This window comes from Protomyctophum parallelum, assembly GCF_964188405.1.
Source record: "Protomyctophum parallelum genome assembly, chromosome: 9".
In the NCBI taxonomy this organism is placed as follows: Eukaryota; Metazoa; Chordata; class Actinopteri; order Myctophiformes; family Myctophidae; genus Protomyctophum; species Protomyctophum parallelum.
Genome location: NC_139706.1, coordinates 29,954,896 through 29,979,835, shown reverse-complemented (window position 1 = coordinate 29,979,835; position 24,940 = coordinate 29,954,896). Strand labels below are relative to the sequence as shown.

The window sequence follows — 24,940 nt, the reverse complement described above, 5'->3', positions numbered from 1 at the left end:
TGCAGTGGAAATGGATTAGTGTTGTTTGGAAGTTATTAAACTGAATATCACCAAACAAAAACAAATCTGAAATCCATGATTGATTGTGAAAATTCTGAAAAATGAGAGTGTAGTGTATGCGTGTTAAGGGGGGTCTGTTGTAGGGTTGATTGACACACCGAGCCGACCACACATATAGCTTGCTATGGTTTAAAAATGTGTTGCCTAGAGCTCAGAGCCAATCAGTGGGATCAGGGGCGGGACATGCTGCTTCCTGCCCGTTAGGTTGGTTAGGATCAGGAATACAATATACAGAGGGGGATCCAATCCGGTTTGAGCTAGTTCTGCTACTGATGGAACATTTATGTTCGTAAGTTACAGTGTGTTCCCACCAAGGTATAGACTCACTGAGCGGGGTGACACCGAGTATAGCTCTCTGTCTCTCTCACGTTTGTCTCACTGTATAGCTTGAGCTGCTGCCTGCCAGTTGTTTTCTTTGTCCGTTCGACCAACACACAAACTAAAGACACCATGCCGAAAAGGAACAGCAGAGTAAGTGGAAATGTGCACAATTTGTTAAGATAATGTTACAATTGATAATTTCACATGTTTAGTTGTATTGTTTACCTTTAGTTTTTCTTAACTGCGCTTGTTTACTTTGTATAACAAGTACTTTATTATTTATATGCATGTAAGCTTAATAATTAGGTTGGAATGTGTGGTGTTGTAGCACGTTGGTTGTGTTTAGGGTCTACCCTGTTGATATGGAAGTGGCGCCTTTTTACTTAGTGCAGAGGGGACGCTAATCATTGAACCGGTTTGCATTGCATTACATAATACTATATGGTTGTTGCTTCACTTTGTGGTGAGTTTTGTTCGTTTCTGGTCGTTTTTTTTTTTTTTTATCGTTATCAGATTCTCTGGCGCAAATGGCTAATTAGGCTTCTCAATGAGATCAGACAAAGGGGTGTAACCACCAAGCCATGTAACGTTGCATGGCGCCGTGCGAAATAGGGTTGCGTATGGACATTAATCGTGTTTAACGAGCTAGTTTTAACTTGCATGTTTGTACGAGTACGGTCGATATAACGGGAAGCCACATCCACTTTTTGGCCCGTGTCAAGTCTAAAGCGCGACACCATTATGGGGGGAGAGGTCTTTTCTTTTGAGTGTCATGGCAGCCGATGCATGTTCCTAAAGCATTTGGCACCGTTCTTCGACGGCTTTGTGTCCCTGAAAAACCCTGGCCATGGTATATTTCGACGTTCGTGTCCTTAAACAAAGTATAGGGGTGAACTTGGGACTGATAAGACGGGAAGCCGTTTTGTGCGTTTTTGTTTTTACTCGCGACGGGTGCTCAGAAAGGTATTTTCGCATAGTTAACCGTCGATATACGTATATCACACGATTATCCTTGTGGGGATAGTAATGGCGGGAATAAAGTCGATGTGTTGACGTAGACTGGTTGTGTTTCTATCTTGAAGTCTCTGACTGGAACACATATCCGTGTGTTGGTGAATGGAGAAAGCACCTGGGGGCGGGGCAGCATTTTCCCTCCTGGGCATGCAGTAGGGCTAGAGTAACTTTCGAATAACATTTACATTATATCAGAACTTATTTACTAGAATTCTTACATTACACTGGGCGAATTTGGCGCTAACAATTATAACTACGTCTCCCCCCCCTGTTGGTTATGTCACAGATTCCCCTCCCCCACATCGACGTTACATAATTCCTCCTTTAACTTGTGGGGTGTGGGGGGCACAGCATGTGTGCCCATCCCCCTCTAGTATTACACACCCACTTTTGATCACTCATGAATATGGGTTTGTTGTTCTAACTTATTCTTGTCTCTTCCACAGAGTAATGAAGTTGAGGAGGAGGTTAGTATTTTTTAAGCTCACAAAATATTGTTTGCACATTGCTATACTGCTTCAATAGATTTTTGTTGATTAACTAAATGAACATTTTGTTCTGTTTTGTCTTCTAGCCAAAGAGAAGATCGCAGCGGTTATCTGCGGTAAGTTCAGCAAAGCCCATGTTGTTTTTTGTGTAAATTGAGGAAAATTATTGAGATTGTTTTGGTTGTAATTTGACTTAATCTGATCTGATCTTTATTTGTGCAGAAACCAGTGCCAGAGACCAAGGCCAAGGCAAAGGTAAGACAGTGTTGAGTTTCACCACTAGGGGTGTTAGACATGCACATTATTTTTTGCAGTCTATTGCATGGAGGCCTATCGTGTATCTTATGGTTGTGTGTTTCGGGGTTTTAGCCACAGAAGACACCTGTGAAGGCACCCAAAAAGACGAAGGAAGTCGTAGAAAAGGCCAAGCCAGAGGAGAAGAAAGAAGAAGAGCCTGAGGTTGAAAAGGAAGAGGAGGCCCCAGCAGAAAATGGAAAATCTGAACCAGAAGCTGAAGCAGAGGCTGAGGCTGAGGAGGTATTGTTGCTCAATTATTTTCAAGTTTCAGTTTCATCATAACTAAATATGTATATAGATTTTATTTTAGTGAACTATTTATTCAACTCTTTCTCCATTCTCCAGGAGACTCCTGCAGCAGCAGAGGAGGAAGAGGAGGATGAGGAGGAGGAAGTAGATGGAAAGGAAGATGAAGCTGATCAGAAAGATGATGATGAAGCAGCAGAGTAGAAGCATCCCCCTGACCTATTCACCAGTGCTCCCTGTACCTCCTTTCTTGTATAATGCAGAGGATATTTTTTATCGACTATTTTCTTAAGAAAAAATCAGCAAGGTTTTTAGTGGCATGATTGTAGAAACACATTTTTAAAATACAAAAAAAATATACAAAAATAAAAAATACAATTGAGAAAGATTGCATTGTATCTCATGGCTTCACATTGTTTGAAGGGAAGTTTTTGGTTATTATTAGTTCAGTTGCATTTTTTTTAAAGAGGGAGGGTGCAGGTCGCAGCTATCTGCATGACATTCAATCATGCCTATATCAGGAATTTGTTGTTAAGCTGGGAGAGTTGCCTGAAACATTCCAGAGGCTATGAGGGACTGTATCTGTATCCTGAATTGTTTGGGGGTTTTATACACTCTAATACTCATTTGTTTATGATGGGGGGGAGGGTTAGTACGGTTGTTGACTGTTAAAGCTGTGCTCTATGTTATGTCATTTATTCTTCATGCAATTTGTTCTAGAATTCACTGTCCTATTTAATCATCACACTCACTAGTACTGGAATCTTGTCAGGCCCATCTGCGCTTTGTGAATTGCTTTCTGTTTGGCAAAAACATTGAAATACTATTTGTATAGCTGCTGTGAATTAAGGGTTTCTTCTCTTCCATTATTTCATTGATTTCAAATGCAGTATGTGACGGTACATTGTGAGGATGGTTAAATGGGTATGTGTTCTTTGGCCAGGCTAAAAACAACATGCATTACATTGTTAATCATGCTGGTTGTAGCATGTCCATGGATGCTGATAATCAAATTACTGTGATTTCACCTCATAAGTGAATATGATGCCAGAAGTTGCCGGACATCTGTTGTGGTCTTAGGATTTATTTACCATTGTACAGTTTTCTCAGTTTTTTTTTGTAGCTGTATCTGTGTTATGACTGGTATAAAATGCCAATTAAAATGGATGGAATTTCAATTTCTCGTTGTTTTTTCATTACAAAGTAAACGTACACCGTGGTAAGGGCTATTTTAAGAACTTTCCTTGAGGTTTTATTACAAATATAAACGGCATGAGCTGAACATGACTAAAGAGGAAAAAGTCCAGGGTTGTCAGTGAATACATTTGTATTGACCCAGGTGTAACATTTAAACTAATACTCAATTTATAGACAATAGTTATAGGTCTCACCCTCATAGTACCTTTTTGCTTTATAACTTGTATCGCTACAGTCAAGGTTGATAGAACATTGTCAATAACGTGTCATAATCTACAGCGCTCAACGTTGCTGGATAAAGGGGGATCGTCTAATAATTAGCTGTGTACAGTGTACTTGGTTTTGGAGTTTTGGACTCGCTTGGGTTACATGGTAAAATAAATGTAAAGACGGCAGCTCGCTTTGTCTTTGTTGTAGCAGAGGGAGAAGAAAGCCTACTTCCCCACCCCCCGTTTCCTTTGCTGTGGCGGAAGTAAACAGTATTTCTGAGGCTGAATAGAAAGTGGGAGCAATCTTGCGGGATAACAGAATATCGCCATCCGTGGAGCGGAGGTTAGTTGCAGCCATACTACTCGCATTATCGCATAATATAGCCTATTTCATTATGTTAATTCGGTGTCCGATTTAAACGAAATTTGTTCACCTACCAAATGACAGCCGATTCAATGGCCAAAAATTCAAACATTTCGCTCCATGTCAGGTAATGTAGTAGGCCCACCCATGACCCCTGGCCTGATGTAATCATCTTCATCACAAAATGCATAGCCTACTCATAATCACATTTGTGCATAATTTTAAGTGTGTGTATTAATAATACAGTATTATCTATTTGTTTGCGACTGCGAGGTGCCCAGTGCCTATGCACTCTTCCTGTTACACTGTAACAGTTTCAGTAATGTATTGATTGGCTGATTGATTGATTGAAAAATATCTTAACACTTTGCAGAATGGGTACAGTTCAAGGAAAGTCCAGGTCAATACAAAAAAGAGGATAAAATCAGAAAAAGCACTAATTCATCACATTTAAAAACCTATGCAAAAAAAGAAATACATACGGTTTGAAAAAAGGGAAAACATGTAGGCCTACAGTAGGCTATAGAAATATAGGGGGTTCTAACATTTTTTTCGAATTGCAGCTGCCCTAGCTCTCGTCCATAGCTCTAAGGCTGTTGCATTTAAAGCTATGTTACCGATGACTTCCGGCCGGGCTTGCATAAATGCAGACCAGCCTCTCTTTTTTAGCGTTAATAAAAATAACTTTTTTGCTACTCACCAATACAAAGGCGGGTTGTGGTTTAGAAAGCCTTCTTTTCTTAGTGTACGCACTCTGAGCCCCCCACCAAACGTATAAAAGGTACTTTTTGTTACTCCACTGTGCCCTCTACCGATATTGCCAAGAGAAAACCTTCATAGAGAATATTCTTCCTCCAGTGAAAATAAATCCCTTTCTGGCAAAAAAGTACCTTTTATACGTGTGGTGGGGGGCTCAGAGTGCTTCCACTAACGAAAGTAGGCTTTCTGATGACAAAACCCACCTTTCTATTGGTGAGTAGCAACAACGTTATTTTTATTCACACTAAAGACGAGACGCTGGTCTGCATTTATGCGAGCCCCGGAAGTCATCGGTAACATAGCTCTTTTTTTTTTTATATATATATTTTTTATCCCACGATTTTGTAACCCATTTTTCACCCCTGTGTCAATCATCTAATGTGATCCTGGGCTCTACACACCCTCCACCAACCTGGGGAGAGCAACGGACTTAACTCATGCTTCCTTCATGCTTGAGTGTCCAAGTTGCTCCTTTACACCTGACAGGGGGGAGTTTCCCTGGTTGGACGTAGCGCATGGAAGGAACACGTTATTCCAACCAGTTCCTTTCCCCTCCATCAGGCACCCCGGCTGGCCAGGGGGAGGCAGTTTAGAGACCAGGATTAGGGGAGAGCCGGGTCGGTTGATGCGCATTTTACTAATCCCTCCCTACACAGAGATTAATTAATTTCAAGTAACCAAACTTTTTTGTGAACAAGATACACTTGTCCTCTCCCATTACCCCGAGTGTTTTTTAATTTTGGTGAAACGAGTCGGACGCAATCGGAAAAGCAAAGTGATCTCGCGCTCAGGAGGACGAAAGGGGGACGCAAGACGAAAGATGAGGAAGTGAGCGCGAGATCACTTTGCTTGCCGATTGCGTCCGACTCGTTTCACCAAAATTAAAAAACACTTGGGGTAATGTGAGAGGACAAGTGTATCTTGTTCACAAAAAAGTTTGGTTACTTGAAATGAATTAGTCTCTGTGCAGGGAGGGAATTAGTAAAATGCGCGCTGACCGCCCTGTCTCTCCCCCAGTCTCCGCTACTTAAAGCGTGCAAAAACACAAAAGGGTCTGTAGCTCGGTCAATCTTAGGCGGAAATGGATTTTTTTTTGTCTGCGAGGCTTTTGGGCGCTGTGGAATCGAATGACGTCACCGGAAATACACGACGAAAAGGTGTTGCATGGTATCCAGTCCGAGGTGAAACCGTCCTACCGCGCAAACTGACCCCGCTCTCCCCTACTGCATGTTTTTGTGAGGGTATCTACCCTAGGGGACACGGGGAGAACATGCAAACTCCACACAGAAAGGCCCTTTCGCCAACCCCGCCTTCGGGTATGGGCACTGATGACGCGGAGGAGGAAACACGCCGCCAGCACCCACAGCGCCCCGAGCGGGAATCGAACCCAGGACCTTCTAGCTGTGAGGCGACAGCACTACCAACTGTGCCACCATGCCCCTGGTAACATAGCTCTAAATGCAGAGCTATGGACCAGAGCCACAGCCACCCATGCTCTTTTAGCGGGGTTTATGTAGCCTACGGGTTAATTGATCACACTTGATCAAAATGATATACAGTAGAGCATAAAACTAACATAACTTTGGAGCGGGCTGAATGGACAGGTATCAGTCAAAAGGGAGACATCGAAGAGGAAGGACGGGTGGGGAAGGATCAACATATGGAATGTCAGAACAGGTCAGCTCCATATGGAGATCTAAGGGTTTGAGGTCAGATGTAGGGTTGCTGGCCGGCTCCATATGCAGATCTAGGTGATGATCCAGTCTTCTCCATGCATGGCTATCCAGGGTTGAATGAAGTCAGTGTCGTGTCAGTGTCATTCTTCATATATGGAGACAGCCATATATGGAGCGTGTCACGAGGTGTGACGGACTGACAGCCATAAAGGAGGGAGGGACGGATTAACTGACATGTTTTGCAGGTTTTCATAGTAATCTGCGGTCTACAGTCGCAATAACAGATTAATCGAAAACACACATCCTTTTTTCTGGTGACTGATATTGTTCATCGGGTGGCTGTGGCTCAGGAGGTAGAGCAGGTCGTCCAATGATCACTGGGTTGGCGGTTCGAATCCCGGCTCCTCCAGTCCACATGTCGAAGTGTCCTTGGGCAAGACACTGAACCCTACATTGCCTCCAATGAGTTGGTTGGTGTGAGCTTGCCACCATTGGTGTGTGAATGTGGGAAGTGAGGACGCTGGCGTCGACTGGTCGCCGCTTCACCTCCCAATGTATGAATGAATGAACCATTGTAAAGCGCTTTGAGCACTTGGTAAAGCGCTATAAAATGCAATTCATTATTAAAAATGCAATTAATTATCTTGTTTTTCGATAACTTTTATCATTATTTTTATTTTTGAAAAATGAGAAGAACAAGGATCCATACAAAACTCTAAAAATGGGGGCATCACCTTAATATATTTATAACAACAGTAGACCTACTACTCCTCCTTTCTTTTCTCTTTTCACAATTTAGAGTAGAAAGAAGAATATTTTTTCTTCTCAGATTTATTTCTTCACAATTTAGAGTAGTCAATTACTTTTTACCCACTTTATTCTCCCCAATTTAGTCGTTGCCAATTGAGTCATGCCAATTGATTTCTCGACATATTTCTGTGTTGTATCCTGCTGACTCACCTGCCACTGCCAGTGAGGACTCAGGAGCCCCCACCAGGATAACGTAGAGCCTTCGTCCTACTCCTCTCGCCCAACACTCCCTGCTGACAGGTGCCGCCCCATGCAGCCTGTATAGGAATAAATACATGCACAAGGACAAGCATCACCCAAGTCTCAAACTGTTCAACCGCCTACAGACTGTTGCCCGCGACCGGGCAACAGTCTCAAGAGTAGCACCACCACCAGATTCTGGGGGAGCAGTTTTCACCCGGCTGCCGTTAGACTGCTGAACGAGGTGAGGCATAAACCAGCGTAGGCTGGTCTCAGACCTACTAGTGGATCATTCCAGGAACAAGTTACTTGGATTTTTAGCTGCCTCTTTTTAGTAGCTCTTATCTGTGGATTATACAGATATGTGCCTTTTTTCTTTGCTCCTCCTTATGGACCTACTTGCGGATTACACCAATGTCAGTCTACTTTATATGGATTATGCGGCCGTCACACACTGACATTTTGCACCTAATCCCATGTACAACGTACTGACACGTTTTCTTCTCTTTTTTTCCCCTTCTTTTTTTACTTCTGTAAACCTGTGACGTGACAATAAAGCTGATTCAGACAGCCGTCACAAACTCACGCACGCACACTGCTAGCCTCGCAGTGGCCAGATGCGAATCTGCCGGTGGCAAAAAAGAAACCAGGCTAACATTGCACCACTCAGTTCAGACAGGTCTGATTTTTAATAGGCCTAGTGGTTGCTTGCTAACCTAAAATATAAAATAATAGCTGTGAACCGTCATCATATTGCTCTATTGAGATATTGATGTTATGTTCATATTGTTCTGCCCTAGCAGCTTGCATGCATGGACCCCTCTCTGGTACTACAACCTAGTTTATTCCTGGGGGAAACCCTGCAGTGTGATCCCTGCAACAGAACATTGTAACTAAGCATCTAGTGCCCCAACTGTAGCCACTTGTTGACATGGCAAATAAATGATTGAATCTTGAATCTAATGGCACACAACAGGCCATATTTGTCAGCAGCCTGAGCTGTGCTCATTTGACTAAGCATAGTAAGCAATATGTCATATTCCATTTGCACCCATGGTTCCTCTGGCATTCGTGTGGTTTGTGTGGTGCAGGTTTGAACTTGAAGCATGTTATAGCACTCGTCCTGCAATATGTGAAGTGAAGGAAACACTGCACCCTCCTCAGACCCTACAGTGGGGTTTGCCAGTGACGGAGAGAGTATACAACATACAACTCTTAAACAGGTGCACCTCAACTGCTACAATTGAAAACCTCATTAAATGGTCTCATAGACACACAAAGAGACAATGTGAAGTGAAGATACGAGATACCAGTAAGAGACATTATTTTGTCCTCAGGTGATGGGGAAGAGGAGCTGCTGGTAATCAGCCAGCAGACCACGTTGGTCTGACGAGCAGCCAGCGTTTTGGATGGGGCCATCCCATAGAGCAGCAGGACCGTCACAGCTAAACTGGGCCAGAGGCAGAGCTGGTGCCACACATACTTAATTTTACTTACTTAATGAAAAATGGCCAAATGGACCATGCAGTTGATCAAATGTTGTTTTTATTGATGCTTTTTATATACATTATATACATATTTTATTAAACCATCACTGAAACATGTTCACTCAGATGCTTTTCTGAATGCTCACAGCACAAGGAATGTGTTTGTAAGATCCATAAAAAATATCACATCTGAACACACACACACACACACACACACACACTCGTATTGTCGACTTTGAGCCGCAAGTGAGAAACTCAAAGTGGGCAATTTGAGGCACAGTTCTACTTAGCGGGGCAAAAATATCAGGCGTCACCACTATATTCACCAATCACCTCCTATTTTAAGCAATTGATCAGCAGCCCCAATGTATCTGAGGACTTCTGACACACGGAAGCTTAAAGGCGAAACAGCAGGGCCAACGTCAGTGACCAGTGTGCCACTGGCTACTAGTCTGGAGCTGTATTTAGAGGTGGTAATATTTTCGTCTCTGATGCACATTTCCACTTGAGTGTAATATCACTCACTCCTCTTATCAAAACCTCTATTTTAGAAAATGTACCTAGGCCTACAATTAAAGCCATAATGAACTAATATAGTTATTTTATTTAGTATAGCATTCTCAGTCGGTATGTAGGTATCCGGAGAACTTGCCAGTTTACCAACTTGCGATTTAGTGAATTTTAAATTGCATTGAATTGAGAGAGAGAGGATAGTTGTTTAGAGTTAACACTAGAGAAAGTAGGAATGCTAAAAGTTAAACACCAAAGTACCAAAAACAATGCAATTCATTAGTAAACAATATCCTGAAATGGTAGGCCTATACTTATCATTGGTATTCACATACTCACCTTTTTATCATTATCTAGCTGACCATTTAATTGCACATAATTTGATCACTTTGGAAATGAACTATAACATCTGTGAGTTTGACATACTACACTGATGAAGACAGCATGTTAGCATAACGATGAAGACATTGATGAAGAATTTTCGCCGTGGCGACTTGGTAAACTGGAGAGTTCTCCGGTATCCGGTGTGTATGCACGTATGTGTGTGTGTGTGTGTGTGTGTGTGTGTGTGTGTGTGTGTGTGTGTGTGTGTGTGTGTGTGTGTGTGTGTGCAGGTTTGTTCAGTGCATTTACTTGGTGAGTCATGAAGGAGGGGGATCGCAGGCCATAGCCTGGCCATAGATAGGGCCATAGGGGTCAACAGTCAAAAACGTACTTGAGAACCACTTCTGCACACATGTAGCAAAACAGGTAATAATCATGTTATACATGAAACAAACATTCATTGGAATTAAATTTAAAAATGGCAATGTTCGTGTCCAGAGGTGTGGACACGAGACTTTAGACTCAACTTGATCAAATAAAAAGTGACTTGAGCCCTTTCACTTCGCACACGAAAATATTCGACAGATCCAAAGTTCCGAACAATCTGTGCTTTAAACCCTAAGTTTAAAACAGTCATATTTTGACATAACAAATCAAACTGTGACAAATAGCTTACCGGTACATATTGAATGGAAATGTTTAGGATAACCCAAAGTTAAAGAATAACTTGTTATTGTGTTCCTATGACCAGTCTAGGTTTTGACCTACTCTTATTAAAATGAATTCAAAAAAGTATTTGATTTATTTATTTTTCAAGTGAAGGCCCCAGCAACAGTAAAGAAAGAGGCTGAGAGAAAGGAAATGGAACTGAGCAGAAAGATCATGACGCTGCAGAGTAGAAACATCCCGCCTAACATTCACCAGCACTCCTTGTAACTCAGTCCTTTCTTGTATTGATTATTTTCTTGGTATGAACCGCTACTTGTTAATTGCAGGCATGCAATATGCTGGCACAAGCCAAGGCTCCAGACTGAAATGCCACCTCGTCAGTGTTGCATTGCAGTTGATAATCTTTGCATGTAATAAGGACATTGTCCTTGTTCTATTTTTTTTTTTTTTTTTTTTTTTTTTGCGGCTTACGCCTTTTATTGATTTTTGAAGGGACAGACAGTAGGCTGACAGGAAACGGGAGAGAGATGGGGGAAGACATGCAGTAAAGGCCGTGTCGGGTCCGGGAGTCGAACCCGCGGCACACTGCGACTGGATTACCAGTCCGGTGCCCAGACCGTTACGCTACGGCCTGGGCCGTCCTTGTTCTATTGATGACTATAAAGATTTCTATGCCTGTTTAGAGACAAGCCTATATATATAAGCCTATATAATCAAGTAAAGCAATGAGCAGTGTACAGAATACTGTGCACTGCTCATTGCCTTCACTTGATTGATTTCTTTATTGACACAAAATCACATGCTTAATTTAAATGTATGATGTATAGATACGTAAACACAAAAAGCCTGAGAGATTATTTACATTGTGGTCCTATCTGTGTCAATGTATCTATAAACTGTGTACGTGCGTGTGTGTGTGTGTGTGTGTGTGTGTGTGTGTGTGTGTGTGTGTGTGTGTGTGTGTGTGTTTTTGAAAGCATGGGTCACATGGGAGCGTAGCAGACATAATTAATACAATAGCAGCTCAATACAATAAAATATATATAATATGATTTAATACAAATACATTATAATATAAAAGCTGCTATTCAGCCAGCTCTTTACGGAGGCCTCAAACCTAACAACAGAGTTAATCAACTGAATGCTTCAGGTCACCCATTCCACATTATAAACATAGTAGAAAAACAAGCCCTTTCCTATACAGTTTTTATGTTGTCTTGTCAGGATTTGCAAGCTGCACACACATTTTGATATGTGCCATACACATGTCATAAAGTCAGTCTAATTTGTGGCAAATTAAAGTTAAATAATGCATGTAAACTTGCCAAAAGATGCCTGCACATAAAGACGACATCTTTGTTAGAGTGAAGTTGAACAACTATAAGAACGTACTGAGATTGGTGCTCTGGGTGCTTTTGCCCTGCTGGGACTTGAGGGGTGTGAAGCCCAGGCCATGAAGGCCTTCTTCAATAAATCGTCACTTGTCGCTTCACATCAGTGTGTGTGAATCAATTTTGAGTGGAAGAGAGACATAGGACACAGCCATCAGTATAACCTAAAACTAACCATAATAAACCATAATAATGTTGGTGTATGTATTGTACTAACAGATTTGGTGTCAAATATAATTTGTACATGCATGGAGTTATCAACTATAGCAGGGGTACCCAAACTGTGGTGCGTGCACCCCCTGTGTGGTGCGCGAGTGCTTTCTAGGGGGTGCGTGCCATGAAAAGGCTAATGGTGGTGCTATGGTTTTATTTTCAATATATGAACATATTAGTATATGCAGAATATATGCCATATATATGTGCATATATGTGGAAATATGCACATACCGTATGTGGATATAGGAAATATATGTCTCTAATGTGACATATGCAGGCAGCCAATTTCAAATAATATGTCATATATAAAAAATATATGTTCATATATTTCATTTCCATGTGGGGGAGGTAACAGCTAGGGGGTGCATGGCCAAAATAGTGTGTTGCACTTGCTGACTTGTATCAGAGGGATAGAAGCATGAATAGGCCTAACAAGTATATTGCCAATGAGTAGCCTACTGTACATGAATGGATGTATAGACTATTAACAGTGAATAAGTAGTGTCAACAGGACTTAAAAGGTGAGTATCTGGATGAATATATGTATAACTAGAAATGCACTCTCTTCTTGAGAATGAGATGCCAACTTGCACCTTGCACACAAGTAGGTCATGTATGGCCCACTTGTGCCCAAGTAGAGCGGGTGCACTCACCACTGGCATCACCACTTCCACAAAAAACTGTTATTTGAATGAATGGGTGAATGTAATGCACAATCTAGAGTGCCTTGGATAAAGGTGCTATATACCGCAAATGCACCATTTACCATTAGTCCTTCCCACCCTATGGGGCTGGCTAGATTCGACCCTGTTAAAACTGCACTCCATTATTGTCTCCACCAGGCCGAAGGCATGGCGAGAGAGGATGTTTGTCTCCACCAGGCCGAAGGCATGGGGAGAGAGTATGTTTTGCACTCCGTCCGTCCTACGTGTGTGTGTGTGTGTGTGTGTGTGCGCGTCCGTCCGTCCGTCCGTCTGTTACCAGCTAATCTCTGAATCTCTGAGTGTGTGTGCCAAATTTTGTACACACACTCCCTGGATGCCAACGATGAACCTCTGCCCCAAATTTCCCAGAACGGCCTGTTATAGTGCCACCAGGAGGCCGACTTTTGAAAAACACATTTCTTTATATTACTCCTCCAGATTCTGTACAAAAATCCTGCAAATCATTACACACTATCTCTATATGTGTTCAAGATGGATCTGTCCGATATTTCATATTCCATCAGAAGTTCAGAACTGGCTAACATTGGCTTTCAAAGTTTGTAGGATTGGCCCGTTTTTAACAAAAATCCTCAAACCGCAATGAACGCAGTGTGCAATTTACATGAAATCTTTCACAGACTTTTACTAGGCTGAGGAATATATCCCACCCTTTTCACATTGGCCTGTTATAGCGCCACCAACAGGTGAATTTTTTCAAAACACATTTTGGAACAAAATGCCTCAAATCATCCAATTGTCATCCAAGGCATAAGAAGAAATTGCACCCTTTTCACATTGGCCTATTATAGCTCCACCTGCCCTGGTGGAGACCTGTGCCCCGAGGGGCACTTTATCTAGTTATTAATATTTGCGACCATAGGTCGCAGTTTACTATGAAAACCTGAATTTCCCGTCAGTCGGTCGGTCATGCCTCCATACTGTATATGGTCACGCCTCGTGACATCACGCCTTGTGACATCACGCCTCCATATATGGTTACGACTCGTGATATCACGCCTCCATATATGGTCACGCCTCGTGACATCACACCACCATAATATGTGGCCATCTCCATATAAATTATGAAGATCACGAGTCACGACACTGACCTCATCAAACCCTGGAAAGCCATACATGGAGAAGACTCACCTATATCTGCATACACTATATGGAGCCGGCCAGCAACTCTATCTGACCTCAAACCTCAAACCCTTAGATATATCCATATATGGACCTGACCTGTTCTAACATTCCATAATGTTGATACTGTAGGCTACCCCACCTGTCCTTGCTCTTCGATGTCTCCCTTTTGACTGATACTTGTCCATTCAAAGTCTAGACGGGCTCTCCGCAATGTTATTAGTGTATAGCCGCGCCTGGCAGTCGGCGAAAACAAGTTCTCAACAGGCCCGAAAATGAAGGCCCGGCAGTACCTGGGCCTAGCCTGGCTAATAAGCCAGGCAATTTTTTTGCCAACGGCTGATTCACGTCTGCCTTATTAGCCAGGCTAATCATCAAACCCTGTACACTCAAGACACTGCCTCCGCTGCCACCCTTAAAGGCTCCTACATAGTCTGGATTTTCGTTGGTGAGGTGACCACCGGAGCTGAAATAAGCGGTGGTGAGTAAAAACAGAGAGAAGGGCTGGGGCGGTGGTTTGCTCTTCACCGCGGCTCGTGACGTCATGTTGTAGTTTGGTGGTCACATCACCACCGAAAATCCAGACTATGAATGAGCCTTTAGATCTCCATACAGTCTGCCGTCACCCAGGCGGATGTGTGCACGCGCCCTCAGGGCGTACGTCTTACTGGTATTATTATATATATATATATATATATTTTGTATTATTATTATTTGTACAGCTGTAGGCCCTATGTGTCACTCTGGTGTAGGCTACACTCTCTGAGGTCACAATGAAAATACTGTACAGAAAACAATCCATTAATGTATTATCAATTACTCATTATATCTTACCAGTTGTCTGAGACACCATTGTGCACTGCATCCGTAAATGGACTCAAGCTGGATGTTTTAGGGTGTTAGTAGGCCTAAATTTGCATGCATTGCATACAAGTACCTGCATCAGTGGAATGAAAGTATATGGACTCAAATTATACATTTGTATTGCCATTTGAAATCAGATGCCTTTTAGTTTTATTTGAATAGCCTACTATTATTTTCCATTGAGGAAGTCACGGGTCGTGTTGAGAAGATGGTCCAGCCACCGTCCAGGGGCCGATCTGGCCCTCGGGCCGTATTTGGCCACATGATATGCTGTGTCCCAAATCAATGTTTCAGCCTTCTCGCTAAATGTTAGCCCTGGTCCAGTGCTTACAGCGAGTACTGGACCAGGACTAGCTAAATGTATGAGGCAGAGGCACCATCAAATAATGTTCTTGAGAGATTGGTTTACAATTAAAGTACGGGCCGACAGACTTTGTATTGTATTTGGACCCGCTATGCATTGTAAACTATTTACTTTATTTATAGAAAATATGCTAATATGGCCGATAAGATAGCATACCTTTAGGATACAAAAAGTCAGATTCATAGAACATTGTCTGGCAATCATAACGTATTACGTCATCTACAGATCGCTCGACCTTGGTGGATAAATGGAGATCGTGTTTTATGTTTTGTGTTTTGTTTTATGTTGTGTAAAGTCTGTTCAGAGTCAGCGAGTAAAAATAGTATCGACTCATTCGGGTTACAATTGTAAAATAAATGTAAAGACAGCAGCACGCTGTGTCTTTGTTGTAGCAGAGAGAGAGAGAAAGAGAGAGAGAAGAAAGCGTTCTCTGCTTCTTCTTCCCCACCCCCTGTTTCCTCTGCTGTGGCGGAAGTAACGAGTATTGCTGAGGCCTCATCCTTCCAATGGCGACTGCAAACAGGCTGAATAGAAAGCGGGAGCAACCGTGGAGGGGGTCACAGCTGTGCAACTGAAATTAAATAAATATATCATACTCGCCGGAGTCATAAAGTTAGACGAAATTTGTTCACCCACCAAATCACGGCCGATTCAATGGCCAAAAATCGGAACATTTCGCTCCTTGAGTCGGGTAAGGCGCATAAGTTATCTAATTGATAGCTCCATTTACAGCGATATGGTCCACCCGATATCATGGGTCGGGTTCATTGATATCCATGTGTTTTTATAATGTTCCCCTCTATTCGTTCGCAGAGCTGTATTACTTGATCTCTCGTTTTCTAACAACGGGTCCCTGTCGAAGAGCGGCTGAGGTGAGCTGGCGTGTGTCTGACTACGATGTCTTGCGCTTCGCATTTTTTTGACTAGTTGATCAATACAAACCATCTCATCTAAAACATTATTTGCTATCTATTACAGGTTCTAGCAAGCGAAATAGAGGAATATCAGGTGTGTATTCCCGGACTATGTGTCGGCTACGTGTGGTGTGGTGTTATGTGCTAAAGCTATCGCCGGGTCGGAGTGTCGGGAGCATAAACTTGTTTGGCTCCGTGGACTTTTAATGCCCCTCTGAACGTCTCACTTGTTTGACATCACACGTTTTACTAACTTCATTTGTAGCTCTTACTATTTTTGCGCAGTCGCTGCTATTACTCAGCTAACCGAGCCCCTGTTTCGACAGCTTTTACCTAGGAGATTGGACTGGCAGGGAAATGAGCACCCAAGAACATACGAAAATTTGGTAAGCTATTTTTGATCTCTTTAAAGTTCATTGTTTGCGATCTGTCATTGTTTTGTGACAGGGGAGATCGAACCATGCTTAGGCTTGTTTACTGTCTTTGTTCCCATTTTAATCCACTGTCATCATACTCTCTGGTTGTGGGCTGTATCGACATGGTTTAACATGATGTGTAGTGGATCCTTTCCCCCCCACACCAGATCCGGGTGATATCTGTACTTAGAAAAGCAATTTTGATAGAGCTTTTGTATTATTTAGACCAAGTGTTGTACTGCAGATAGGGTGGGTGCTTTTGGCTTCTCGCAACGTCAAGATGGCTCTGCCGACCAATCAGAGAGCCAGATACGCTGTCTCTGCGTTATTTTACATGTGACCTGTGTTGTGATTGGTCCATATAAGGAATGTGTTTGCATAACAAGCCCTGCCCTCTTGGAATACAGTATCCTGGTGAATGAGTTCAAAAGCTCACCACTTCCAAAATCACTATTCGTTACATTAAATATATATAAATGATATGGGCAACATGGTACAGATACAGAATGGTACCGGTAGTAACATACAGCACATGCTGGCCTACAATGATGGTACAGACTACAGAGGCAACTGGAACTCATGCTCTGTGCAGGGTGACAGTACTACATGCCATGAAATGGACTGCACTTATCACTATTATACATAAATATTTAGCATTTTATCAAATTGTGCAAAGTCATAGTTCCTTTTTATGACATGCATGCATAATACTGCAAGTCTTACCAGGATATTTTTTCATTTTTCCAGACAATGCATTGTAATAAGGCCTTATTACGGTATATCTTGAAAAACAGCAGGGCCTTATATACTGCATCAACTGGCACATCACTAACGCTGCATTCACTTTGCTTGCTTGGGAAGGTTGTTGCCAACAGACACATTGCACCAGACCATTTGCTCCAGATATGTAAGCAGATTGGTCCACTTCTGGACAGAGAAGTGCCATCATGTGTCCCAGGCGTTCATTCTCTCCTGGGATCCGGGAAGCAGTCCATGCTTAGAAATGCAAAAGGTAACTGATTTTGAAGGTGTCGTGGAATGGATAGAGATATAAACAAATCGGTGACCACTTTTATTCAATACCTAGTCCAGGTGGGATCCTGTTAATTGAACCTCATGAGTCATGACCCTGCCTGCATACTGAGCTTTAATCATAGAAGCACTTACAGGTTAAAATAAGTGGCCCTGTGGCCCACATGTCCGGAGCCTGTTTCCTTAAGGCTCATTCACAGTCTGGATCTTCGGTGGTGAGGTGACCCACCGGAGCTGAATTAACGTTGAGCGGTGGTGAGTAAAAACAGAGAGAAGAGCTGGGGCGGTGGCGGTGGTTTGCTCTTCACCACGGCTTGTGACGTCATGTTGTAGTTCGGTGGTCACCTCACTACCGAAAATCCAGACTATGAATAACGCTTTATTGTGAAGCAGCTCAATGTACAAGTACACCCCCTCAACGTGATGCTAGTATGTCACAGGGATCTATCTACCCAAAATCCAACTCATAATGCTGAGCTGCTGAGGCATTTGGGTACTATTAAATGGTCTTTTGTATGACCATTATTGAACTCTGACCTCCCAATCTCATGGTGTACAACTGTACACTCTAACCATGAGGCCACTGAAGCTGGTACCATACCATATTGGATGAATCCCTTTCAATGCATTGGGCAGCAAAGACTATTATAGCACACTGTTGGCATTAGCATTTGAATGAGTTTTCGTCATATGTCTGTTTGGAGAAATAAGTTGTTTGCGTTAATGCACAGGTGTAGAATAGACCTTTTAGCACTGTCTGCATATACATTCATTGTCATAATTCGTTTGGCAAAGTCCAAGCAAAAATTTGTAGCCTAATTTATAACCAAGCTATTATATATTTATTTTAATCTTAATGTGTGCTACTAATGCATGACTGCTGCAAGCCTGTTCAGAGCAGGCTGGTTTTAGAGAACCGCTCATCCGATTGACACTGCACGTCCTTGGGTCCTCAGCAATACACCCACCAGGTGTGAGGTCTATTGGATGAAAGGTTCTCGAGTATGTGAACTTGTGAAGGACAGACATACATTACATGCAGAATTATATTCCTAGGATTCATAGATGGGTTACTGTTGTAGTGATGCAGTCATTTGAGAATTTTCAGAGTGTATTTTGAGCTTTTACATGAGAAAATTAGTAACGGTACTCAATCTACCGTATTGCCACATACAGTAGCTGATCAACAGCTCAATAATCCCGCTGCCTTCTCATTTTCATTTCAGACTGTGATGGTGTGCGGTTGAAAGCTTCATCATATGCAGCCCTTCATAGGGGCAGACCACCAGAGAGGCCTTTGAACTGCAAGTACCCTCCACACCTAGGTGGGCACTGCTTCACTAACCATAGAGCCATTTGGCGAATACTTCTATTCAAAGCACTGGCCGTACTAAATTATTATGGCGTACCGTTTTTGCACGGAGAAAGCGTAATTTATGCTTTGACAACATTTTACACTTGAAAATGTAATCATCGAGTGACATGTCAGTTTCGCTGAAGCTTGAGTGTGAATTGAAATTGGTGATGATGCTGACAGCATTAACCAATTACCGTAACTGTAAAGGGCCACCCAGAACATACAGTAGATTTGGATTACCAGGATATTCAACTTTCATTAGTGGTACATGTTATGCTTTTTGATTATGTTTTAAATGTCCCATTTGGCCATTTGTCTATATGTCTATGACTTATTTTTGTCCGTGCTTCCCGGCAGGCAGCCATAGCCTCTGAGTTGTTAGCATGATATACTGTTGCTGTTTTTTTTGTTGAGTTGATGCAGTCTCTGTCTGTAATAAGTTAACACTGTAGAACCAAATGATGCAGTATTCATAAGGTTCTTGGTCTTAATGCTTCCTATGCTTGGAGTCTGATCATTGGTACATTGTTTACAGTGGAGGTCCACAGAGGCAGAGAGCTAACAGGAACTCAGCGCTTCAGCTCCATCAACCCAGTCAGCAACTATCAGCACATACGCCTGCACAGGCGGATCCTGGGGCATCTGTCTGCAGTGTACTGTATCGCATTTGATCGCACCGGTCTCAGGATCTTCACCGTAAGTCAGGGCTTGGGGGAAACCGGTATAACTTTGTATTTTGTTTACTCTTGGCAGTGGTTGAAGTTTGTGAGCAGCATAACTCTTAACAAGCTGTTTTTGATATAAAAGGCATAGAGGAGCCCGCAATCGGGGATTCAAACTATAAGGAGTGTAGATTGCGTCAAAGCCTTTATAATATAAAGCAAAGTTATAGCAGTGTTGTCCAACTTTACAGGGTTCACTACTATAATTGTATTACCGGACTACTACATTTCCCCAACACACTGCAGCAATAACTGGCATGTATTCTGTGTGTATGCGTTTTGTTCCAGGGCTCGGATGACTGTTTGGTAAAGATATGGTCTACGTTTGACGGAAGTCTCCATTCGACGCTACGAGGACACTCTGCGGAGATCACTGACCTGGCGGTCAGCTACGAGAACACGCTGATCGCTGCGGGCAGCTGTGACAAGACCATCCGAGTGTGGTGCCTTCGTACCTGTGCCCCTGTAGCAGTGCTTCAGGGCCACAGTGGATCTATTACCTCCCTACAGGTGAAAGCCCAAGCTCTTTAGGGGACTTTATGGGACTGGGATTAAAAGCTCATTCAGGTTTCTGGTCACTTCCCTTCCTCGTGTCCCTAACCCATTAACACAATCAGCGCCGGGATTTCTTTCAAAGTGGAAGCTTGGGGTGCCGGGCAGATATGGCAGCTTTTACTCTGAATCATACCTGCATTTGCACAAAACATGAAATTACAACACTCATATCATACCTGCTTCGTTTCGTACAAAAACCGTGAGGCATAATGTCGGTTGCTTACCTTACGATGATGGTAAATCAAGCCATTAGGGGGATGGCGGTGAGCCATTTGTATTAAATACAGTATATCATGCATCTCTTGGCAAGTGGTACTGGTGTGTGACATTGGAAGTGTGTGTTTTTCAGTTCTCACCATATGCCAAGGGCTCCAAACGTTACATGCTGTCCACTGGAACTGATGCTACTGTCTGCTTCTGGCAGTGGGATGTCAACAACATCAACTTCAGGTAACTTACCTAACAAACCTAACACGTTAGCTCAGGCTATTTTGTAGAGAGCATGATGGTGCTGTCCCACTGCCGGAGCAGTGGGAGGGCTGGCCGTCACGTTGCCTTTACAACTGTTTGCAGTCTTAGTGATCACATTAGGCAGTAGGCACACATAGTGTAACATGTACACACACATATATATGACAGGCAAACGTAAATAGATCTTCCGATGACTCGGTGGCCATGGCTCTCCACACTGCCCTAACTCATTGGACAAGAGAGGGAGCAACAACAGGTAAGTGCGGATGCCGTTTGTGGACTTCAGCTCTGCCTTCAATACAATTGTCCCTGCAAGACTGGACATGAAGCTCAGAGACCTAGGCCTGCACCCGACCATGTGCAGGTAGATGCTGAACTTCTTGTCGAACCGTGCTCAGGTGGTGCGGATGGGGGACATCTGACCCAATGACCCTCGTCCTCAACACTGGTGCACCCCAAGGCTGTGTGCTCAGCCCCCTCTTGTACTCCTTGTACACACATGATTGTGCAATACCATCATTAAGTATGCCGATGACACCACACTCACAGGGATGATCACGGACGCCATTGAGACGGCCTACAGAGACAAGGTCAATAAACTTGCGCTATGGTGGCGGGAGAACAACCTAGCGCGTCAGTGAGGTAAAGTTCCTTGACACGCACATAGACGACAACCTTAAGTGGGCCACTCACACCACTCATGTTACGTGGTGGAAAAAAAGCACAACAACACTTGTACTGCTTACGCATGAAGAAGTTCAAGGTCAGCCCCCATATCCTGAGGTCCTTCTATAACTGCACTATCGAGAGCATCCTAACGGGTGGAATAATCGTGTGGTATGGGAGCTATGCTGTCCGTCAGCAGAAGGCACTACAGAGAGTGGTGAGAACAGCCCAGTGCATAGTTGGAGGTGAGATTCCCTCCCTCCAGGGAATATACGAAAGCCAATGCGTGGCCAAGACTGAACGGATTGTTCAGCATGTCCACCATCCCAGCCACAGCATGTTGGAGCCATCGAAGCGGCCACTGTACAGTACAAAGACACATTATTTTTTTCCGCAATTAGTCATTATGAATAGACATTGAACACTACATGGCCTGGATTATATGGCCATATGTGGCTAATATAATGGCATTCTGCACACACTTTTGCATCTGAGCTCTTGCACTTTCGGTAGTTTTTAGAGATTATAGTTTTTAAGCAACTTTTAAGCAGCAAGATTATCTACCTTTAATTGAACCTTGTATCCAGGCTCAAACAGTTTGTTCCATTTTTGTTCCAGTGATCGGCCGCACAAGTTTACTGAGAAGGCCAGGCCAGGCGTTCAAACCGTCTGCTCCTCATTCAGCCCAGGTATATATATTTCTTTATTCTGTTTAGTGTTTTCAAAGAGTGTGTGTGTGTGTGTGTGAGATCAGGCATGTTTTAAAATGTATGTTTATTTATTTTGTATAACATTTTAGGTGGCATGTTCCTGGCAACAGGCAGTACTGATGATGTCATCAGAATATATTTCTTGGGATGTGGGAACCCAGAAAAGATATCAGAACTCCATGATCATACAGTAAGAAACATTTTCAGCAAGGTCAATTAACGACGGTGTTGTAGATATGCCCCAACCATGTTGTAGTTAGAGAATGTGTTCGCATATATTCAACACCCTTACGTAACGTTATTTTAAAACTGTGTTCATTGATAAATACAAAATAAATGTCAAGTAATGGCCTCAAACTCTATTCCGTGTACCTATTTCTCTCTGTTCAGGACAAAGTTGACAGCATCCAATTTTGCCACTCCGGAGAAAGGTACGCTCACCGTTATCACTGGAGGGTATTGGCAGGTTTGTGTTACTGAAATCAGTGGTCGATGAACAAAATGAACAGATGAAAATGTACAGACCTTCACTTTCAGGTTTGTGAGTGGTAGCCGTGATGGAACTGCACGGATATGGAAGCTACATCAGCGGCAGCAGTGGAGATGCATCTTGCTCAACATGTCTGCCACTCTACCAGGGTATGGAGGGACTAAGGTTTTCTATGATGGGAGAATGTGGTCCGTTTTCATTATTGGTATTTGTATTATTATATTTCATGGAGAGAACAGAGGAGGGGAGGGAAAATTGCATTGGCCAAAATATCCAGAATGTGGCCATGCAACCCACTTTAACTGTTAGGAGCACGCCAGTTAGGTTAAGTCTGCTCAAGCTTGCCTCAAGAACAATCCTCAGATCATTGTTTAAGTGATGTATCTGAATTGTAGGCCCATGAGGCCTAATGCTCTGTTCTCTTCTCCCCTAGTGGTACTGGTGATGAACCAGTGACTGAAGAGGATAGCTACTTCAAACCCAAGGTCACCATGGTGGCATGGGATCGCCATGATAACACAGTCATTACAGCTGTCAACAACCATCTCCTCAAAGTGTGGAACTCGTACACAGGAGAGCTGCTACATATCCTAAAAGTAATGCATACATACATTCTTTCAATCATACCTCGTATGTCTTTGTTTGGTATTCTTCAGGTTTCACGTTTGACCAGTTCTGGTGTAATGCAAGTCCAGTCCAGTGCTATGCTATTTATTTTTTGTTAGTTTCAGGTTACCCTGAAGAGAAGACCAACATAGTCATGTAATACAAGATATCTAGGTATCAACAGTGTTTAGCACAGCCCCAATCTGAGAACCCATCGTCAAAAGATAAAATATAAACAGCGTCCTCTTTTCCTTTGAATTTGACACAAGTCAACAGTCTGTCTTGAGAGACTAGCACAGCCCTAACACTGGCTAGTGTTATCTAGTGCATTTTCATACATGCCTTATCAACTGTCATCAAATGGTAAATGGTTCTGCATTTATTAAAAACACCGCAATCGCCTGTTATATTCACTCATTCACGCACAGAGACTACCATGTACCAACCTTATAGAGAGCAAGCAGGCTAGGTCACGGTGTCTAGTGGCCACTACTGTTCCATGCAAAATATAAATGCACTGCAATTTGTTTTCTATTTGTGAATTGTTTACTCATCATCACTTAATTAAACTAATTTGAATTGGATTAAACATCTAACCTGGATGTTGTTGGCAGGGCCATGAGGCTGAGGTATTCGTTTTGGAGCCTCACCCATTCGACCCCAGGATAATCCTATCTGCTGGCCATGATGGGAACGTCTTCATATGGGACCTGCTGCGTGGGGCTAAGACCCAGCACTACTTTAACATGGTAAACTAACCAGTACACAGCATTTTCTTTTGGTTATGAAAAAAAAAAAAAAAACGTTGCTGATTTTCTGGTGGTTGTGTCCTCCAGATTGAGGGCCAGGGTCACGGAGCTGTTTTTGACTGCAAGTTCACCCCTGATGGCCAGCGCTTTGCCTGCACAGACTCCCACGGCCATGTGCTCATCTTTGGTTTCGGCAGTTCCAAGCCCTATGAAAAGGCAAGAATTTCATGTATACATTAGAGCTGAGCCAATTGTGATTTAATTTTTTTTAAAGTCGAGCTGCTACAACATTAGATACTGTAAACACAAGTTGATATTTAAAGGATCATACCGAACTAAAATGATTTGACCATTATGAGTATGACCTTTTTATTGTACTATTACTATGTAATGAATTCCTACCACTTTACTGCCTGATCATATCAGAGACTGACGGTCACAGAATGAAACCGTAGGATCACTAGACAGTAAGCTACACTACAAGTTACCTGGATCAGGATGTCATGTGTGTATCTTTTGTGTTTATAAGTCTGCGGCCCTTACTATCAATTTGTGTGTCCACAGCTACCAGACCAGGTGTTCTTCCACACCGATTATAGACCACTGATCCGCGATGCCAATGGTTTCGTGCTGGATGAGCAGACACAACAGGCACCCCACCTCATGCCCCCACCCTTCTTGGTGGATGTTGATGGGAACCCGCATCCACCCAGGTGCGGCTGAAACCATATTACTTGTTTGAATATCTCTTAAAGGTATATTCAGTGATTTCACTTAATTCAAATATCACTTATTTTTTTGTTTTGTTGTGATAATCCTCCCTACTATAGAGTGTGCTGGCCATATAAGGAGTTCCTCCCTGTCCCCAGTTAACCCCTGGGGGTCAAAAAACCTTAGGTTTTGTTTTTGACTCTCTATCCCGATTGGACGAAAGGCTGGGTCCCACAGCCAAAAACGAAACC

The 24,940-nt window shown here is 42.8% G+C and overlaps 2 protein-coding genes across 2 annotated transcripts in view; both read left to right on the top strand.

The window, feature by feature from the left end:
• Window positions 1-301: 301 nt before the first annotated feature.
• hmgn1a (high mobility group nucleosome binding domain 1a) lies at window positions 302-3,604 on the top strand. The gene is made up of 6 exons (XM_083774099.1): window positions 302-531; window positions 1,842-1,862; window positions 1,970-1,999; window positions 2,106-2,138; window positions 2,253-2,420; window positions 2,526-3,604. Exons 1-6 carry the CDS (start codon window positions 511-513, stop codon window positions 2,628-2,630), a joined length of 378 nt encoding a protein of 125 aa, XP_083630225.1. The 5' UTR covers window positions 302-510; the 3' UTR covers window positions 2,631-3,604.
• Window positions 3,605-15,792: 12,188 nt separating this feature from the next.
• The window catches only part of brwd1 (bromodomain and WD repeat domain containing 1), a 36,121-nt gene continuing 26,973 nt past the window's right edge, over window positions 15,793-24,940 (top strand). The window contains exons 1-17 of the mRNA XM_083773704.1: window positions 15,793-15,981; window positions 16,104-16,162; window positions 16,269-16,298; window positions 16,531-16,590; window positions 17,482-17,632; window positions 18,879-18,977; window positions 19,545-19,705; window positions 20,020-20,241; window positions 20,636-20,736; window positions 22,042-22,112; window positions 22,223-22,323; window positions 22,524-22,564; window positions 22,671-22,772; window positions 23,057-23,219; window positions 23,844-23,978; window positions 24,066-24,194; window positions 24,543-24,691. Of these exons, the coding sequence (XP_083629830.1) occupies window positions 15,945-15,981; window positions 16,104-16,162; window positions 16,269-16,298; window positions 16,531-16,590; window positions 17,482-17,632; window positions 18,879-18,977; window positions 19,545-19,705; window positions 20,020-20,241; window positions 20,636-20,736; window positions 22,042-22,112; window positions 22,223-22,323; window positions 22,524-22,564; window positions 22,671-22,772; window positions 23,057-23,219; window positions 23,844-23,978; window positions 24,066-24,194; window positions 24,543-24,691 (1,811 nt within the window). The 5' untranslated portion in view covers window positions 15,793-15,944. The remainder of the gene's footprint in view (window positions 15,982-16,103; window positions 16,163-16,268; window positions 16,299-16,530; window positions 16,591-17,481; window positions 17,633-18,878; window positions 18,978-19,544; window positions 19,706-20,019; window positions 20,242-20,635; window positions 20,737-22,041; window positions 22,113-22,222; window positions 22,324-22,523; window positions 22,565-22,670; window positions 22,773-23,056; window positions 23,220-23,843; window positions 23,979-24,065; window positions 24,195-24,542; window positions 24,692-24,940) is intronic.

What these genes read in the sequence shown, in the direction of transcription:
- hmgn1a (XM_083774099.1), top strand. Translation starts at nt 511, where the DNA reads ATGCCGAAAAGGAACAGCAGA. An exon ending in GTAATGAAGTTGAGGAGGAG is followed by an intron (nt 1,863 to 1,969) that starts GTTAGTATTTTT and finishes TTTGTCTTCTAG; the next exon opens with CCAAAGAGAAGATCGCAGCG. An exon ending in CAGAGGCTGAGGCTGAGGAG is followed by an intron (nt 2,421 to 2,525) that starts GTATTGTTGCTC and finishes TCCATTCTCCAG; the next exon opens with GAGACTCCTGCAGCAGCAGA.